The following is a 20,434-nucleotide window of genomic DNA, read 5'->3' as shown; positions in this document are numbered from 1 at the left end:
AGAGTGAGCCTGTAACGGTAGTCTTCGTTCTCCTCGTCTGAGGAGTAAGAATGGTCGGACCAAGATGCAGCGTGGTGTGTATTCATATTTAATCGAATACTTTCAAGAACGAACAAAACAATAAACTGACAAAAACAACCGAAGACGCTACAGTGTGAACACAGAACACAGGAACAGGAACAATCATCCACAATACAAAACAGGCTACCTAAATATGGTTCCCAATCAGAGACAATGACATACACCTGCCTCTGATTGAGAACCATATCAGGCCAAACGACAAACCCCAACATAGAAACACAAAACATAGATAACCCACCCAACTCACGCCCTGACCATACTAAAAACAAAGAAAATGCAAAAGAACTATGGTCAGAGCGTGACAGTACCCCCCCCCCCCCCCCCCCCCCAAGGTGCGGACTCCGGCCGCAAAACCTGAACCTATAGGGGAGGGTCTGGGTGGGCATCTGTCCGCGGTGGCGGCGCTGGACGTGGACCCCACTCCACCATTGTCTTAGTCCGCTTCAGTAGTGGCCTTTGAGCGGCGACCCTCGCCACCAATCTTGGCCTGGGAACCCTAATAAATGGGCCCACGGGACTGAGGGACACCTCTGGACTGAAGGACGCCTCTGGACTGAGGGGCAGCTCCGGTCTGAAGGGCAGCTCCGGACTGAGGGGCAGCTCCGGACTGAGGGGCAGCTCCGGACTGAGGGGCAGCTCCGGACTGAGGGGCAGCTCCGGACTGAGGGGTAGCTCCGGACTGAGGGGTAGCTCAGGACTGAGGGGTAGCTCAGGACTGAGGGGCAGCTCAGGACTGAGGGGCAGCTCAGGACTGAGGGGCAGCTCAGGACTGAGGGGCAACTCTGGACTGAAGGGCAACTCTGGACTGAAGGGCAACTCTGGACTGAAGGGCAACTCTGGACTGAAGGGCAACTCTGGACTGAAGGGCAACTGCAGGCGGCTCTGGCGGCTCCTGACTGGCGGGCGGCTCTGGCGGCTCAGGACTGACGGGCGGCTCTGGCGGCTCCTGACTGACGGACGGCTCTGGCGGCTCAGGACAGACGGGCGGCTCTGGCGGCTCAGGACAGACGGGCAGCTCAGGCGGCGCTGGACAGACGGGCGGCTCTGGACAGACGGGCGGCTCAGGCCTGCTGAGGCGCACAGTAGGCCTGGTGCGTGGTGCCGGAACTGGTGGTACCGGGCTGGGGACACGCACCACTGGGCGAGTGCGAGGAGCAGGAACAGGGCATACTGGACCCTGGAGGCGCACAGTAGGCCTGGTGCGTGGTGCCGGAACTGGTGGTACCGGGCTGGGAACACGCACCTCAGGGCGAGTGCGGGGTGCTGGAACTGGAGGCCTGGTACGTGGCGCCGCCACCGGAGGGCTGGTGCGTGGGACTGCCACAGGAGGGCTGGTTCTTGGAGAAGGCACCGGATAGACCGGACCGTGGAGGCGCACTACACGTCTCGAGCACCGAGCCTGCCCAACCCTACCTGGCTGAATACTCCCCGTAGCCATGCCAGTGCGGCGAGGTGGAAGCCGCACTGGGCTATGTACACGTACAGGAGACACCATGCGTAGGGCTGGTGCCATGTACCCCGGCCCGAGGAGACGCACTGGAGAACAGATGCGTAGAGCCGGTTTCATGGCACCTGGCTCGATGCCCAATCTAGCCCGGCCGATACGAGGTGCTGCTATGTACCGCACCGGGCTATGCACACGTACTGGAGACACCGTGCGCCCTTCCGCATAACACGGTGTCTGCCCGTACGCTCACTCTCCACGGTAAGCACGGGGAGTTTGGGGCTGCCTCTCTGGCTTCCATCCGCTCTTTCTTGATCGCCATGCCAACTCCATTCGCCGGTATCCCTCCTCGCACTGCTCCAGAGAATCCCATGCGGGCTCCGGCACTCTCCCTGGGTCGACCGACCACCTTTCTATTTCCTCCCAAGTTGTATAGTCCAGATCTCGCTGCTGCTGCTGCTGCTGCCCGTTACCACGCTGCTTGGTCCTGTTGTGGTGGGTGATTTTGTAATGGTAGTCTTCGTTCTCCTCGTCTGAGGAGTAAGAATGGTCGGACCAAGATGCAGCGTGGTGTGTATTCATATTTAAACGAATACTTTCAAGAACGAACAAAACAATAAACTGACAAAAACAACCGAAGACGCTACAGTCCCGAAAATGTGAACACAGAACACAGGAACACACGAACAGGAACAATCACCCACAATCCACAATACAAAACAGGCTACCTAAATATGGTTCCCAATCAGAGACAATGACAAACACCTGCCTCTGATTGAGAACCATATCAGGCCAAACGACAAACCCCAACATAGAAACACAAAACATAGATAACCCACCCAACTCACGCCCTGGCCATACTAAAAACAAAGAAAATACAAAAGAACTATGGTCAGAACGTGACAGAGCCCTCTCGCTTCGCCTCTTCCTCTCTTCCAAATCTCAATGGAGAAAGCACCAGAGCGAGCAGAACGGCGCCCCTCTGTCTTAATATATGTAGCCCATGTATCTGATGCTGTCTGGACAGAAATAGTATGACATGCCATACTCTTTTTGTCCAGACAGCATCAGATACATTGTCTTCCCCAGGTAAATAGTTTTGGGTTTTTTTGGGGGGGGATTATAAAAATGAAATTATGAAATTACTAAATCTTCTCTCTGCCCCATTGCAAAATGTGTAGAATTGCAGCAAACTAGCTTTAAAACAGCAACATTTTCTATAACCCCATGGAAAAATTGGTAGAATTGCACAAAATTAACTATAAAACAAACAAATAAAATTCTCCCGGGGAAGCAACTGCAGACTCTCAAAAATTCAGATTTTTTTGTGGCCCCCACCCCCATCAAAGATGCCCATCCCTGGTCTACACATACTGAGACAGAGGGGCACTGTTTCGCTCGCTCGGACGCTTTCTCTGAGATTGATGTGTCTTTTTGTCGGCGCGCATGTTGATCAAATAAATTATCAATATTTCAATGTTTTATTTGGACAGGCAAGGAAGTGCAATAGGGCGGGCCAGGCCCCCTAAGGCCCGCCCATAACTCCGGCCCTGACTGTAGATTATTACACTATCACAGATTATCATGAAAAAGACACATTACTTATTCAAAATTCGTGAGAGGCAAAGGAAAAAGTAAATTTTTTCGTGTCCACCACATGATTTTCTTCATAACTCATTCGTGTCCAGGATGTGATTTTCTTCATAACGATTCCAATTTGGTTTGGCTAATGTTAGCTAGCTAGGTTAGCTTGGTGGCTAACATTAGCTAGGCTAGGGGTTAAGGTTAGGGGTTACGTTTAGGTAACATGCTAGCTAAGTATTAAAGGGTTAAGGTTAGGGCTAATTTATGTAACAGTACTGCTTCCTTCCCTCTCCTTGCCCCAACCAGGGATCCTCTGAACACATCAACAACTGCCTCTCACCTATCGCTCCACAAAAGCTGCAGCCCTTGCAGAGCAAGGGAAACAACTACTTCAAAGTCTCAGATCGAGTGATGTCACCGATTGAAACATTACTAGTGTGCACTGCTAACGAGCTTGCCATTTCATACCCGTTACGATTACATGTTAGCTAAGTAGTTAAAAAGTAATAAGAAGTTGCAAAGTTATTAGCACAAATGCTAAACTGGTCCATCATGTGATTCAAACATGCAATGTTTGGGTTGCTAGACCTTCGCATTATACATCCACCCATCCTCCCTGACCAACCTTGATTCTATCATTTTTGTCTTAAGTAACCTACTACCTTTATCTGTGATTAACCACTGCCCAGTCCCCAACAACTGGATGTTACGGTTTTCTGGGGAAATGTAAAGAGAGCCTATGATGCGACTTTCACTTTTAGACATTAACAAAAAGAAAATCCATCCTAAATCCTCCTCCACATTTACTGGATTGGTTGAACAGTGCAGAAGAGAACCTCCCCCTACAGTTTTTATTTTTGCCATCAACATGTAGGGGATCTAGTTTCAGGCGTTTCTTTTACGCATCCTACGTTAGGTTAATCTGTGATTGAAATGCACTGTATACACATTTGTGTGGTGGACACAAAAAATGTGTCTGTCACGAATTTTCATAAGTAATTTGTCTATTGCATGATAATTTGTGATAGTGGGTTGTATCATTAGGCAACCAGCAGAATATTAATCATTCCTTTAAAAGTTCAGAGCTTGTTAAATGGCTTTATACTGTACAATCAATCATGTTATGCTAACAGTGTGCAAGAGTAAATTTTACATAATGACACGTTTACATTGATTAGGTAAAATATTTTGTTTTGTCACTTAGTTGAAAGGGCTGTAGTTTTGTAGGGCAATAAAAAATAATATATTGTCATGCATTAAACTTTATTTGTCCAAGATCCCCATTTTGATGCAAAATAATTATTGGGCCCAGCACGTAGAAATAAACATTGAAGATGAGAGATACAGTGCATCTTGGATAAGTGTCAACCTGAGTGCTGCCCAGCTGTAAAATGTCATATAGAGGCTGGCATAATTGCGGGTCAGAAAGCATTGGCAGTCCACCAATGCTTCCATTAAAAACGTCTGAAATAGCAAACCATTCCCACTGTACTAGGCCTACTAGCTTATGGAAGAAAGTGTCCATAATTACAACTGAAGGATTTACTGTTGTTTGCATAGTGCTACTTTGCAAATCATACACAAATTACTTCCCTACTTATTGTTTTAACACTTTTAATACTAATATCTTCTCCCAATAGTTTATAAATTGTATATTATGTGGTTTAAAATCAAATCCACTGGACTAAACATATATTATTTAAAGCTCTTATGATGGTATTTAAACCCTCACGAGTAAAAAAAAAAAGCTCATTACTCCAGATTAATTGGCACGGGTTTACGTTTCAAAGTGTGTTCTGCATGTAGGCTACACTAATATAATGTACCTCTGAAATATTCTGTCCACACTGGTAACACATTCGGCTAGATATGCATTCATAAAGCCTTTAGAACAGCCTACATAGGACATTAACCAATCATATGGTATAGTACACACAACACAATAAAAAGCTCATCAAATAATGTTGTAATTACACCAATGGTTAATAACGTATTACAAAAGTGTAATAGCCTACGACTGGTGGGCTAACTATTAGAAAAACTATTCTCTGCGGTTGAGATACAGAATAGTTGTGGGCAAGCAATGACAATTTGACCTATGGAAAGGGGAACTATCCTCAGAAAACATGAGATAAACTATCGAGATGTGTTCTTCACCGATTTATGGGCAGTATCGTTGGACGTTGGTGTAGCTCTACTCAGGGCTATGTCAGAATGACGCATGTTGCGTTTCGGTTGATGGCAATGATTCATTTATAGTTCCATGTAGGAAGTAATCCAATATTCCCGAACGCCATGAATCAGTAGAACATATTTTAATTAAAGTCTGTGTCAATAAACGATTAGTGTAAGATAAAGTAGCACGGTGGACCGCTCACCGTCAAGAGTGTAGGCGCGCGCAGTTTGCACTTGCAAGTCGCCTCATTGTTTTTGCATCAAGTCCCATGAAGATGGAAGACATATTTGGAATCCTAACTCTCCGCTCGTGTTAGTGAGTGCAATTATGTTTTAGATAGGTCCTGGATCGAATATGCAAGTTCCTCTATCACTGTTATTGCGCATGATTCTGCGGCTCTTGTACAACTTCACGCTCCAACTCACCTTGAAACAGGGCTCGTCTGGTATTCTGGTAGTGTCTCCAGAGCGACAGTGGAGAAACCAATCCACGCCCCAAACCCTCCCACACTCACCAATAAAAATAATGCGGAGGCGGATCTAATAGCTAAATTGTCAGGCTTGGTTTCATGTTAGATTTGCTATCTAGCCCGGTCTGCTCTCCCCTCAGTGTTGCAGGTGCTCTGTCTCAGCGAGAGAGGATGCGAAAGGAGTGCAGGGGAGGGATAGAGAGAAGGAAAGCGCCGGTGAAAAAGTCAGCAGTATGGTGCAGGGCATGATTAAAATGATATCAACAGCAGCAGATAGCGCGTTTATTGACCTGGGGGCTCCGCAATGAAAGGTTTATTGCAAGGGACACTTTGAGATATGATGAGGTTTCTTTCTGGTTGGTAATAGTACTATGATTTGGTATGTGGCCACTTTGATAGCAAGTGTATTCAGCACCCGAGGAACGGCAGCTCAAGGTGAGTTGAAGTGCAATATTTTATACTGCTTGCTGATCAAGTTTTATTGTGGATATGTTTAAAAGGGTATATGGCTTTCAGAATGTTGGTTGTTTGCCTGTCGTAAATGTTGTCAACAAGTAATAAACAGAAGTACGCAAATTGAGATGATTAAATTGGATATTCAATGTGTTTGAAGTGCTTGCACCTGTTTCGAAGTGTCATGTTGCAACCTGGTCTCAGAGTATTTACTATTATTCTGTATGTAAATCCAAGACACTCCATTAGGTATGATATGTTACGTTTGGTTGAATGATGAGACGAGCACAAATTAGGAGGAAAAGTAATACAAATTCATTTAATTATGAATAGCCACTCCATCTCCGGTATCTAAATTAGGATAATGGGGGTGGATAATAAGAAATTAACAGCACTAATCATGATATATATCACTAATATATCTAATAATATGGTTTGGGCATGGATTGTCATGCTGCTAGAAATTTGATTAACCCTCTTTAGGTAGCTGCAGAGGCGCATGCAAAGCACCATCCTGATTCTCAATAGTGTTGTAAGCTACAGTAAGCATATTGACTGGTCTATTGCTTTTTGTATGTTTAAAAACGCATCCAAAATTCTTAGTGGTGTTGTAAATTCTAAAACACCCGTCCTGTAGAGTTTCCTTTTAACTTCCTTCATCGCAAAATGCAGACCTACTTGTATGTTTGTGCTACCAACTATGGTGATACATAATGTCTTGCCAATACAGGTAAAGTGATGTATACATTTTCATCCCAATATACCGGTCTCATATATGGACTTAATTAGCCCAGTACTTCCATATTTGTCCACTGGGTGGAGGGAATTTTGATATTATCAAATTGCTGCAACATGGTACATTGTACAGTATGTTGAAGTATGGTCAAACATGCTCAATTAAGTTTATACTGCATATATCCATTGATAGTTGACAGTTCATTTTTGGATTGATAATCAAGAGGTCGAGTTTACTTTGATAGTTAGCCTTTGCTGCTGTGTAGATAATAGTTACACGTAGCCTACAGCATTCATTACAATAGTAGTATATCTTCCTCTCACATGTAGTCCCATTCAATGCAGTATCAGCCAGGCAGGCAGCAAATGGTTGTCATTGCCAAGAAGACGAGGACAGTACAGTGAGTGACGCTGTGCTGCTGGTGTCATATGCCTCTGGGCGACTGAGGACTGACTGTCTGTCACCTTGCTCTGCCGCTCATGCGCTCCTCTACATATTGGAACATTTGTTGACTTCTGCGATCGAAAAAGCCTTGGCCTCATGCATGTCAACATCAGAAGCCTCCTCCCTAAGTTTGCCTTACTCACCGCTTTAGCACACTCTGCCAATCCTGATGTCCTTGCCGTGTCCGAATCCTGGCTTAGGAAGGCCACCAAAAATTCTGAGATTTCCATACCCAACTATAACACTTTCCGTCAAGATAGAACTGCCAAAGGGGGAGGAGTTGCAATCTACTGCAGAGATAGCCTGCAAAGTTCTGTCATACTTTCCAGGTCTATGCCCAAACAGTTCGAACTTCTAATTTTAAAAATTAATCTCTCCAGAAATAAGTCTCTCACTGTTGCCGCCTGCTACCGACCCCCCTCAGCTCCCAGCTGTGCCCTGGACACCATCTGTGAATTGATCGCTCCCCATCTAGCTTCAGAGTTTGTTCTGTTAGGTGACCTAAACTGGGATATGCTTAACACCCCGGCAGTCCTACAATCCAAGCTTGATGCCCTCAATCTCACACAAATCATCAAGGAACCCACCAGGTACAACCCTAAATCCGTAAACATGGGCACCCTAATAGACATTATCCTGACCAACCTGCCCTCCAAATACACCTCTGCTGTCTTCAATCAAGATCTCAGCGATCACTGCCTCATTGCCTGTATCCGCCACGGGTCCGCGGTCAAACGACCACCCCTCATCACTGTCAAACGCTCCCTAAAACACTTCTGCGAGCAGGCCTTTCTAATCGACCTGGCCCGGGTACCCTGGAAGGATATTGACCTCATCCCGTCAGTTGAGGATGCCTGGTCATTCTTTAAATGTTACTTCCTCACCATATTAGACAAGCATGCTCCGTTCAAAAAATGCAGAACCAAGAACAGATATAGCCCTTGGTTCACTCCAGACCTGACTGCCCTCGACCAGCACAAAAACATCCTGTGGCGAACTGCAATAACATCGAAGAGCCCCCGCGATATGCAACTGTTCAGGGAAGTCAGGAACCAATACACGCAGTCAGTCAGGAAAGCAAAGGCCAGCTTTTTCAAGCAGAAATTCGCATCCTGTAGCTCTAACTCCAAAAAGTTCTGGGATACTGTAAAGTCCATGGAGAACAAGAGCACCTCCTCCCAGCTGCCCACTGCACTGAGGCTAGGTAACACGGTCACCACCGATAAATCCGTGATAATCGAAGACTTCAACAAGCATTTCTCAATGGCTGGCCATGCCTTCCTCCTGGCGACTCCAACCTTGGCCAACAGCCCCGCCCCCCCCGCTGCTACTCGCCCAAGCCTCCCCAGCTTCTCCTTTACCCAAATCCAGATAGCAGATGTTCTGAAAGAGCTGGAAAACCTGGACCCATACAAATCAGCTGGGCTTGACAATCTGGACCCCCTATTTCTGAAACTGTCCGCCGCCATTGTCGCACCCCCTATTACCAGCCTGTTCAACCTCTCCTTCGTATCATCTGAGATCCCCAAGGATTGGAAAGCTGCCGCGGTCATCCCCCTCTTCAAAGGGGGAGACACCCTGGACCCAAACTGTTACAGACCTATATCCATCCTGCCCTGCCTATCTAAGGTCTTCGAAAGCCAAGTCAACAAACAGATCACTGACCATCTCGAATCCCACCGTACCTTCTCCGCTGTGCAATCCGGTTTCCGAGCCGGTCACGGGTGCACCTCAGCCACGCTCAAGGTACTAAACGACATCATAACCGCCATCGATAAAAGACATTACTGTGCAGCCGTCTTCATCGACCTGGCCAAGGCTTTCGACTCTGTCAATCACCATATTCTTATCGGCAGACTCAGTAGCCTCGGTTTTTCTAATGACTGCCTTGCCTGGTTCACCAACTACTTTGCAGACAGAGTTCAGTGTGTCAAATCGGAGGGCATGTTGTCCGGTCCTCTGGCAGTCTCTATGGGGGTACCACAGGGTTCAATTCTCGGGCCGACTCTTTTCTCTGTATACATCAATGATGTTGCTCTTGCTGCGGGCGATTCCCTGATCCACCTCTACGCAGACGACACCATTCTATATACTTCCGGCCCTTCCTTGGACACTGTGCTATCTAACCTCCAAACGAGCTTCAATGCCATACAACACTCCTTCCGTGGCCTCCAACTGCTCTTAAACGCTAGTAAAACCAAATGCATGCTTTTCAACCGTTCGCTGCCTGCACCCGCACGCCCGACTAGCATCACCACCCTGGACGGTTCCGACCTAGAATATGTGGACATCTATAAGTACCTAGGTGTCTGGCTAGACTGCAAACTCTCATTCCAGACTCATATCAAACATCTCCAATCCAAAATCAAATCAAGAATCGGCTTTCTATTCCGCAACAAAGCCTCCTTCACTCACGCCGCCAAACTTACCCTAGTAAAATTGACTATCCTACCGATCCTCGACTTCGGCGATGTCATCTACAAAATAGCTTCCAACACTCTACTCAGCAAACTGGATGCAGTTTATCACAGTGCCATTCGTTTTGTTACTAAAGTACCTTATACGACCCACCACTGCGACCTGTATGCCCTAGTCGGCTGGCCCTCGCTACATGTTCGTCGTCAGACCCACTGGCTCCAGGTCATCTACAAGGCTATGCTAGGTAAAGTGCCGCCTTATCTCAGTTCACTGGTCACGATGGCTACACCCACCCGCAGCACGCGCTCCAGCAGGTGTATCTCACTGATCATCCCTAAAGCTAAAACCTCATTTGGACGCCTTTCCTTCCAGTTCTCTGCTGCCTGCGACTGGAACGAATTGCAAAAATCTCTGAAGTTGGAGACTTTTATCTCCCTCAACAACTTTAAAAATCTGCTATCCGAGCAGCTAACCGATCGCTGCAGCTGTACATAGTCCATCTGTAAACTACCCACCCAATTTACCTACCTCACCCCCCATACTGCTTTTATTTATTTACTTTTCTGCTCTTTTGCACACCAGTATCTCTTCTTGCACATGTTCATCTGATGATTTATCACTCCAGTGTTAATCTGCTAAATTGTAATTATTCGATTTATTGCCTACCTCATGCCTTTTGCACACATTGTATATAGATTCTCTTTTTTCTACCATGTTATTGACTTGTTTATTGTTTACTCCATGTGTAACTCTGTGTTGTCTGTTCACACTGCTATGCTTTATCTTGGCCAGGTCGCAGTTGCAAATGAGAACTTGTTCTCAACTAGCCTACCTGGTTAAATAAAGGTGAAATAAAAAAAATATGTTCCCCGTCTCAGCGTTACAGACAGACAGTCATTGAGCTCTAGAGCTGTACACACTCACATACACACATACACCAGCAGAAGCTGGCTGTACTACGTTCTTCTGCCCGAACGCTGCCATCTCAAGCTGTCAGCTGTCAAACGCCACCCTCGACTCTGGCCAGCGATAACCCTGGACACAAGTTCTCTCTTTCTGCCCCCCCGCTAATCTGTTACTCTCTCCCCGTCTTAAGTCTCATCTACTGTCTTTCTGTCTGCTCCTCTCTCTGTATGTGCATCCTCTTTCCAACCCCCCCACAATCACACACACACCCTCCATTTCTCCCCGTTCTTTGGTCAGGTGCTTTCTCTAAATTCTCCTCTCTGCCTCACTCGCTTCCTCTGTCTGTCTGTCCCTCCTTCTGCCTATTTCCCTAGCTCTCCACACAAACTCAACACCCCCCCCCCACCATTTAAGTTGGCTGGCTCTAAGCAATATGGGATGGCAGAGTGGGGGGGCGTGGGAGCATGGAGAGTGTTGTTAATGGCGGCCTGGAGGGGTGCATGGCAATCGTCTGCTAGTATCCACACTCCACTTGTTACATCCCCCACATAGCCCCCTGAGGGAATAGTGAGTCTTTAACCATGATATGAGCATATGCCCACTAACAGGATGGCGCTCTCCCCCGTAAAACTGATTATGACTAAGCTGTGAGTTAAATGCCACTCTGGTGCTTGACCATAATGCACATGGCACAGGTACAGAGTGGCCAGGTTGTGTTGGGTCAAGGGGCGGGTTGGAACATCACTTGCCCCCCAGGATCGTTTCTCAGGTGTGTGTGCGTGTGTGTCTGTGTATGTATTTGTGCTTGCATGAGTGGGCTATATGTCTTGCGTGTGTGCGGACCGGGGAGGGTAAAGAGTGTAAACACACAGGAAGAGATTTAGTTAAAGGCATAACGTTAGAGATTTCAGTTCCTAATACTTTTACTGCCTCACAGGGCCATTGCAAAAAAGAATACTTCAGTGGTATGTTTACACATTGCAAAAGAGGAGATTGGAGAGAGTCGGCAACTGTTGATGACCTCACAGAAACCTTAAGACTAGTTACTAATTAACCACAAATAGGAATGCTGAGACAACCAATTTAAAGCAATCGATTTCATTGTGAAGGTTCAGTATTAGGTGTGTATGTGTGTGTGTGAGATCGGTACAATTTTATAAATGCAGACAGATAATATGGTTCGTTCGACATGGTGGGATCTTTTTGTGTCGGTAAAATTCATTATGCAAGAAATGGTGGTGGAAATGCCTTTATGTGCAAATATTTATATAACCATCATATCGAAGTAAACTTGGGGTCATGTGATAATAGTCACAGTGTGTGGTCCTCCCACTATGACTCGGGAAAGCATGCAGTTTATTGGACAGTAATTACATTTGGACAGTAGTTACACATAATGGAAACAGGTAATATTTACATGAAATTATTATGACAGATTTACTTAATTTACTTGTTTTGTTCGAACACTATTGAATTGAGAAATAATAATTATAAATAATTATGTCAGATTGTTAAAATGTATTTAAGTATTCATGTTTCGAGCACAACCGGGTCAAATACCTCCAAAATTAATCAATTGCTCTTTTCCAATAAATAACAAGGGTCTTATTCTGATGACATGGTACTTGGCTGCTGTATGACAAATACAAATAATCTTGCTCTTTTGTTCATAATAATCTCATCATGTTGTAGGCTAGCCGCACTGTATCTGTGAGCTGTTGGCTAGAGCGCATGTACCAAGACCAGAGTGGGCACAATCGCTGTATGATGCAACTTTTTTTGTGACAAAACCATCAGTAGAGTTGAAAATGCGATGGAACCCCATTTAACTTGTATCGATCGGTACATGGGAATTGAACTGCGGAACTTATTTTTATGTGCACTACGTCATCACGCACAGACTTTTAACAAGTCAATTTTATGGCAACACCTCTGGTGGGAAAATGCACATATTGTTTTTATGCGTATTTTAGAATATCGCATGAAAATCGGTCATAAATTGGATGGAAATCCAGCTAGTTAGAGTGAATTTGTGTTTGCATGTATGATGTGTCCATATGTGTGTGTGTGTAAGGTGTGTGCATTTAGGGCATTCTAACACTGCTGACAGGTTTTAATCATGACATGGATATTCAAGTGACATGGTCACTTGGTGTTCCACATACACACAACAAATCACATAGCGTATGTTGTATTTCATACGACAGTGGTTGCTCCACTAAAGGGTTTGCGATTTATGCTGCGGTACTTAGAGGTCATTTTTTGTTTAATATGGTACCCTGCGTCACCAGTTCATTTCTCCAGACCAGCGTAAGGGGGAGTTAGAGCACTGATTATGCTTTTGGGTCCTACTGTGTCTCTAACTGATAATGAATGGGCGACATAAACCTAAATAGAAACTGAAAATTGTTACACTAAGGTTTTTATTATTTTATTTTGTAAGGATTATTTTGATCTTACTGTAGTACTGTAGCCCACTCCCGACCAGTCACGTTGTACAGCGCCTAGGTGGCGCAAGAGTCTTAGACACTGCATAGCAGTGCAAGCTGTGTTGCTACAGATGCTGGTTCAATACCTGTGCCGGCCTCGACTGGAAGACTTGTGAGATGACTGTAGGTTTTTGGTTTCTCTCCCTCTAAAAACAGAAATAAATCATTCTAATTAACAAACTGGCTTTATTTACAATTTAGTAACAATGTGTCAACCCATGTTCAAGAAGGACCTTTTTCTCGCTCATTTTACGTTATTTGAAAACGAAATCATCTAAATAAGCTATTATTATTATTATTATTATTAATTTTGAATTATATAAAAGCCCCTTGGATATTCTCACAGATATATCATTTAAACTACATTTTAGTTGCACTTCCACCCAGCTCCACGACCACGGGTAAAACCTTGTTGAGATGATCAATGTATTTGTTGCATTGTAGTATCGGCAATTTCTCGAGCCAAAACATCTTGATGGCCTCAAAAGTTTGGACACACCTACTCATTCCAGGGTTTTTCTTTATTTGTACTATTTTCTAAATTTTGAGAAACATCCAGTGAGCCCAAATGTGCACTTCACATTTCCATGTCATAAAACTTATGTCATATACAGTGTTAACGTTTATGTTGACTATGTTTGATGTACAGTTACAAGAAGAAATGCCAAAATATCCTGGGTTGTTCTGAACACAATGAGACGATGTTTGTCTATTGTGAAGAACATTTGTCGGTGAACACGCACCTGAATGCAATCATGACTCCTTTCTATGCACACTAAAATTATGATCTGTTTCTCTGAATTGCCTTATGAAAGCCTAACACTGTAAGGTCGTATTTTATAACTTAGCTAGTCAGGTTGGCAATAGAACAATCTTTCAAATGATGCCCACCTGACCCAGATTGTGATTTGTAATGGGCTGTTTTTGGATTGTGTGAAAACAACAGTAATTGTGTGATGGTGGGGATGCAGTGTTGTGTTCCAAACAAAACATCTGTGCTTGCTCTAATTCCTCAAAAGCACAGCTAGGAGAGCTTAAAACAACACCTTATAGTTGAAGACTACCAAGACTCTTTCCGTACTACCGAGTTCCAAATACAGGATGTTGGTGGCACCTTAATTGGGGAGAACGGGCTTGTGGTCATGGCTGGAGCGGAATGAGTGGAATTGTATCAAACACATGGTTTCGATTCGATTCGCTCGGTTCCAGCCATTACCACAAGCCCGTTCTCCCCAATTAATCCTAAACAGTTCCAGCTTTGCAACAATGGTTTTTGGAAACAACTCAACGCTGCTCCTACGAAGGTTCTAACAAGGAACTTGGCCATAAAGGGAAACTGGCCACATCATCATGATGATGCAAAATGCATCAAATGATGCTCAACTTATTGGTATTATGATGTGGCCGGTGACACTTTGTTTCTTTAAAGTCCAATATCTTGAAAACTTGACTGCTGACATCCAAAACATTTTAGGACTGTATCAACAGTGGACTATTGAAAATAATATCAAAAGTGTAGAAAATGCTTTTGGGAAACCGGGCTCTGGCTTGGAGGTCGTACTTAGAAGTAGCTCTCGAAGAGTGAGACCTTGGCGTCACGTTCCTGGGGCCTGTTGCACAAAACTAGGATAAGGGATTAAGCCAGGATATCTTGGTGATCCTGGCTCAATTGATCCGTAATCCGGTTGCACTAAAGATGGATAGGGGGCAGGAGGATATGTTATGGTATAAATTACCATGGAGATTTATTCTGTGGAGCTAGCCTGCTCCAGACCAGGCTAAATTCCAGGATCTATTTAATCTCATCCCTAATGTCAGTCAGCAGTCACCACAAATGGAAACCAATAGTTATTTCACTGCTCACTATACATTGTTATCACATATAACTAGACCCACTGTTATTATTTAAACGTTTGTGATCATTAATTTCAATGATTTTGGATAAAAAATGATTTTTAGATGATGTTGCTATCATTAGATAATTTACAGTTTCCCATAGACTATAAGGCTATATATAAAATGATAGAATATTAGGGCCACAGAGGGGAAAAAAACACAAGTCATAATATTGTAACCAGTTGTTTTAAAGGAGGACAGTTGTTAAAATGACAGATGTGGGGCATTTCGTGAAATTGTACTTCAGTATGGTTTCATAAACAAAGACATGCTGATGTGCCAGAATATTAAGTATCACATTGTCATAAGTATCAAAACTGTAAAAACAATATGTAGCTTTTCTGCAGAAAGAACCAGCCTCATAAATTTATGACTTTATCCTTTTTCTTCAGTGTGGCCCTAGTACTCTGTCATATAAACAAATACACATTCCATATGAATATAAAAACACAATGTGTAACATTATGTTCCTTTATTGAATAAGGACAAAACAAAGCAGGTAAACCATCAGCTCCTTTCGAAACTGAAGTCACAGTGACTCTACAAGATGGAAAGCACAGAATCCAAGCATATTATACAAAATGATACATACACATTCAAAGGTCTGTATATAACACACCCTGCATGTCTGCACACTAAAATAAATGCAGGACAAATCCATACACATCAACTGAACAGACAAATGAATGGATGCAGTAGCCTCCCTGCAGCCTTGTATTACACACAGTATACCGCACAAACATCATAAGAGGCCAAATTCGTCAAAAAACGAACCCAAAAAAACCCAAATTCCTCTGCCACCGCAGGACATATTTAACCAAAATTGAAAGCACACATACTAACTAAAATAATTCAACACATATTGGTCCCTCAGCAGCCGACCACTGTCGTCATCAGGGAAGATTGACGGATTGTCCCAGTCCATGGCTGGTGGCACTCTGGGGGCCCTCTCCTTCCTCAGGCAGGCCACATTGTGGAGGACAGCACAAGCCACAGTAATATCACATGCCCTAACAGGGCTGACCCTTAATTTGTGAAGGCAGTGAAAGCGTGCCTTCAGGAGGCCAAAGGTCATTTCAACTCTGGCCCTGGTCCTGGCATGGGCATGGTTGTAGGCCTGCTGTGCTTCCTGGGGGTCTGTGAAAGGTGTCAGGAGAAAAGGCTGGCAGCCATACCCCCTGTCTCCCAGCAACACACCAGAGAATTCACCTGTCAACACAAAATCTCATCATTACTACCTCATAAACACAGTGATATTCTTGACACAGCCATGATGGTTATAAATAGGGGTTGTGTGGCTTACCTTGTGATAGGCACTGATAGATTTCAGAGGCCCGAAAGATTCTGGAGTCATGGACTGAGCCAGGCCATTTTGCCACAACATTGCTGATCACACAGTCAGCATTGCAGACCATCTGAAATCATAAGATGAGGAATATTACACCAATCAATGCACATCACTGGCAATGCAGAGTGTTCGTCAATGGACAATATCAAAAAGTTATGTTCACCTGAACATTAATGCTGTGAAAGGATTTCCTATTCACAAAATCGGCCTCATGGGCACCTGAGGGGGCTTTTATCCTTATGTGTGTGCAGTCCACTACACCAATGACATTGGGGAAACCTGTCACACAAAGTAATGAGTATCCTACTATGTGTTAACAGTTGTCCTGTAATTTGTAGATCCTCTTACCTGCAATCCTATAGAACTCCTCTTTGATGTCACAGAGTCTTCTGTGGCCAGGGAAGGAGATGAAGACATCTGCTAATGCTTTGATAGCCAGACACACACTCCTTATTGTGCGGCAAATTGTGGCCTTGTTCAGCTGTTCTGCATCCCCCACTGAGTACAGGAAGGCTCCACTAGCAAAAAAGCGCAAGGCCACACAAACCATTTGCTCCACACTCAGTGCATGGCTCCGTGCAGTGCGGTGCTTAATCCTGGGACCCAGTAGTCTGCATAGATACCTGATGCCATCTGCAGAAAACCTGTATCTTTCATATAGATGGTCATCAGGGAAGGCCAGTGGGTCCAACCGGTCCCTGAAGACCCTTTCTCGCCTGAAGGCTCTCCTCAGCACAAGTGCTTCTTCATCCACCACATCTCGCACGAATGGGCATGCCATTGTCAGAGCAGAAAGGAACACACAATTTTGGGCCTTCATATAGGCTAGTGGCCACACCTGGTGCTGGGGGGGTGGGCAAAAGAGGGCGATGCCTTATAACGATGACTTGGTTGTACTGATTGCTGGGAAAATAAAAAAAACCTTAGAAAGATGCCACCGTCCTGTGTGCTCACAATAAGAGCTCATATGTCATGGCTCACTTGACTTTACGAGAATATACCTAATTTTTATTTTGAGCTGTGTCATCTTCTTGGAGCTGGGGGAGGAAAGAAAAATAATGAATAATACATTTGTGTTACAGTTAGCATACAGTGTACATTGAAGGCATATCTCACCTCCCTCTCAAGTTTTTTTATTTCAAGGTCCAGTTTCCTAATTGTCCTCTTTTTTATTTCGGACTCCAGTGCAAGATTTTCCATCTTTTTCTTCTTGTACTGAATGTCTATGTCTGCCAGTTCTATTTGGCGCCGGAGGTGGTTGCCATACAACTTTCTGATAGCTTGTGAGCTCTGTGAACACAATACAATTAGCGCAGCTGGAATTTGGCAGGATGTGGTGTCCTTTTATTAATACGCACTATGTTGCCAGGCTGGTTTTCCCACTGTATAGCATCTGGGTCCTGTAAAAGAAATTAGATTTTTTGATTTTGATGAGGACTCCTCACCATTGTAGAGTAAATAGTACTTTCACAGTCTTAACATGATACCTCATGCCTTCTGGAATCCAGAGAGATGGTCTCCTCCTCATCATCGTCTCCATCATGTGCTGTTGCTGCTGCACTGGGGCCTTCACCCTATCACATTTAATCGGATTCATATTGAAGCTAGTAGACAAGACATGCCAGGCCTACAGTATGCCTTTGATGGAGTACTCACTGGATCAGCATCGTCTGGTGCTTGTGCTGGTGGCTCTAACAGGAACACAGTGCTGCCAGACACTGCAAGGCAATAGGTAAAGTCAGACAGTCCAAATTGATTCAATATGAATGTGGTTGTATCCCATGTAGAGATGGAAGGACATACCTTGAATGAAGCGGGTGGCATCTTGGGAGGAACCTATGCTCGTCTCTTTCCCCCCAGGGATCCCCTCTAAGACGGGCCTGCCTTTATTTAGCTCCAAGGCCATGTCCTCTGCTGGGGTAAGGTCAGCCTTTGGTGACCCACCACCCGTGCCTTGTCTGTGGGTATTCTTTTTCACTGCTAAAACAGTACAGACAATGTGTGAGCAGGCACCTTCTGGGTACAATATATGCTTGTGCTTTGTTAAATATTAGTCAGGGACCATACCATTCTGCAGAATGTTCTTGTATTTGATTTTGACCTGCTGCCATGTCCGCTTTGGCCCGTTCATGTTTAATCTACACACACACACACACACACACACACACACACACACACATTTAATGGAGTCACACTGCAAAAAATTACTTGGTATTTTTGTCTTGTTTTCAGTAAAAATATCAAAAAATGTATCATAGCTTTATACAGTGTGATGGAGTTACTTTACACAATTTCACTCATATCTGCAGTGCATTTCAATTAAAAATGTAACCATTTCATAATTACAGTACAACTGCATTTTTGGAGATGTGAATTAAATATTTGAATTGTAATTGTGATGTTTCAGCGGAGCGGTGAGTGTGTAATTGTGCACTACTTACGCATTCAGGCGGTCTGCAATACTTTGCCACGCTTTTTCTCTTTGCTTTATCACTGTGGCGGTGTTGCCTTTCTTCTTAATTATATCTTTTACCTCCTCGTATGCCTCCATGAGGATTTGTGCTTCCGACGGGGAAAAGTACGCGGCTCTAGTTGCCATGGTAAATCAGTTAATCTGTGATCTGTGGCGGGGTCTATTTGAGTGAGCCGTGAGCGCGCACCTATCCAGGATTGGTTTCACCTGGCTTAATTAATCCGTGTCTGCTCATCCTGGCTTGGTCTTTGTGCAACCAATTAAGCCTGGACGCACATGTTTTGGCTTCATTGAGCTCAGCTGAGTCATTTATCCCGGATGTCTTAATTCTACTTTTGTGCAACAGGCCCCTGACCTTATTTCCTTTGTTTTGTCTTTGTTTAGTTGGTCAGGACGTGAGCTGGGTGGGCATTCTATGTTATGTGTTTCTATGTTGGGTTCATTTTCAATTAGCCTGATATGGTTCTCAATCAGGGGCAGGTGTTTTACGTTTCCTCTGATTGAGAACCATATTAAGGTAGGCTGTTCTCACTGTTTGTTTGTGGGTGATTGTTCCTGTGTCAGTGTTTGTACCACACGGGACTGTTTCGTTCGTGTGTTCCTTCCTGTTCGGTCGTTCATGTGTTTTTGTTCTCAAGTTCAGGTCTGTTCACGTCGTTTGTTATTTTGTAGTTTGTTCAAGTGTTTTTTGTCTTCGTTTAAATAAACGAGATTATGTCTTCACAATACGCTGCATTTTGGTCCGATCCTTGCTCCTCCTCAGATGAGGAGGAGGACGAGCGTTACACTTGGCCAGTATTTGAACCTGCAAAGGTTCATAGGTTCTTCAATACCTTTTTGTAGAGATATTTTTGCACATGATTCTTTATTATGCTACTATGCATCTAATGGGATGTATTTTCTGGTGAGTAGTTAACCAGTATGAGATAGAAGTCAGTTATGGAGAGATGTGGGTCACTGCTTATAAATATTTTCTTGAAATTGTTCTTAAAAAGATGCTTAAGGAATTTGGTAGAGCATAGAGCAGTAACACATAAAGCTACTTTTCATCTTTCCTCTAGTTCATGCTTGTTAGCATGATAATATGCTTTCGATAGAGTCCATGTCCCGCTAAAGGAAGTCCTTCACCCTGTTTGAGCTTGATGGGAAGTACAGTAGCAGCCTCCCCTCTCGCCCAGGGCAAATGATGTGCTCCATAAAAGTCACCAACCTTCAGACATCAATCAGCTGATATTTGGAATACGAAAGATTGCCTCGGGTCCTAAGCCCCCTGGGATCCAGACTCCATTTTGGGTCACTGAGAGACACCAGTTTCTATGGTTGAGGTGCCTTCTGGACCAACTGATGCTAGAGAGTACTGGTGAAAGATGCTCCAGATAAAGATGGGTCGGAGCCTTGTGGAACATCTTCAATTATGCACGATTCTACTCCACAGAGCTTTAGTGTAGTAGTAAGGTCAGTATGTTATTATTTCAGTCTTGTCAACACTGAAAACCACCCAGTTCACATTTGCAACA

General features: G+C 44.4%; 2 protein-coding genes and 1 long non-coding RNA gene across 3 annotated transcripts in view; 1 reads left to right on the top strand and 2 right to left on the bottom strand.

Annotated features, from left to right (window-relative positions):
• LOC139537582 (uncharacterized) overlaps nt 1–5,721 on the bottom strand; it is a 97,638-nt gene extending 91,917 nt beyond the window's left edge. The window contains exon 1 of the long non-coding RNA XR_011667566.1: nt 5,488–5,721. This is a non-coding gene — a long non-coding RNA (uncharacterized lncRNA). The remainder of the gene's footprint in view (nt 1–5,487) is intronic.
• A 40-nt stretch (nt 5,722–5,761) lies between these two features.
• The window catches only part of LOC139537579 (protein turtle homolog B-like), a 222,736-nt gene continuing 208,063 nt past the window's right edge, over nt 5,762–20,434 (top strand). Inside the window, exon 1 of the mRNA XM_071339056.1 lies at nt 5,762–6,189. Within this exon, the coding sequence (XP_071195157.1) occupies nt 6,126–6,189 (64 nt within the window). The 5' untranslated portion in view covers nt 5,762–6,125. The remainder of the gene's footprint in view (nt 6,190–20,434) is intronic.
• On the bottom strand, nt 15,533–19,264 carry LOC139537581 (myb/SANT-like DNA-binding domain-containing protein 4). The gene is made up of 11 exons (XM_071339057.1): nt 18,886–19,264; nt 18,512–18,582; nt 18,248–18,424; nt 18,101–18,162; nt 17,932–18,018; nt 17,803–17,844; nt 17,561–17,734; nt 17,446–17,481; nt 16,793–17,347; nt 16,400–16,511; nt 15,533–16,305 (listed from the first exon to the last, which is right to left on the bottom strand). Exons 1-8 carry the CDS (start codon nt 19,041–19,043, stop codon nt 17,446–17,448), a joined length of 807 nt encoding a protein of 268 aa, XP_071195158.1. The 5' UTR covers nt 19,044–19,264; the 3' UTR covers nt 15,533–16,305; nt 16,400–16,511; nt 16,793–17,347.

Source organism: Salvelinus alpinus, chromosome 13 (assembly GCF_045679555.1).
Source record: "Salvelinus alpinus chromosome 13, SLU_Salpinus.1, whole genome shotgun sequence".
Classification (NCBI taxonomy): domain Eukaryota; kingdom Metazoa; phylum Chordata; class Actinopteri; order Salmoniformes; family Salmonidae; genus Salvelinus; species Salvelinus alpinus.
Note: the sequence above shows the minus strand (reverse complement) of the source record. Positions and strands in the feature narration are given on the sequence as shown.

What these genes read in the sequence shown, in the direction of transcription:
- LOC139537581 (XM_071339057.1), bottom strand. Translation starts at nt 19,043, where the DNA reads ATGGCAACTAGAGCCGCGTACTTTTCCCCGTCGGAAGCACAAATCCTC. An exon ending in CAAGAACATTCTGCAGAATG is followed by an intron (nt 18,425 to 18,511) that starts GTATGGTCCCTG and finishes GTACTGTTTTAG; the next exon opens with CAGTGAAAAAGAATACCCAC. An exon ending in TAAAAAAACTTGAGAGGGAG is followed by an intron (nt 17,482 to 17,560) that starts GTGAGATATGCC and finishes TTCCTCCCCCAG; the next exon opens with CTCCAAGAAGATGACACAGC.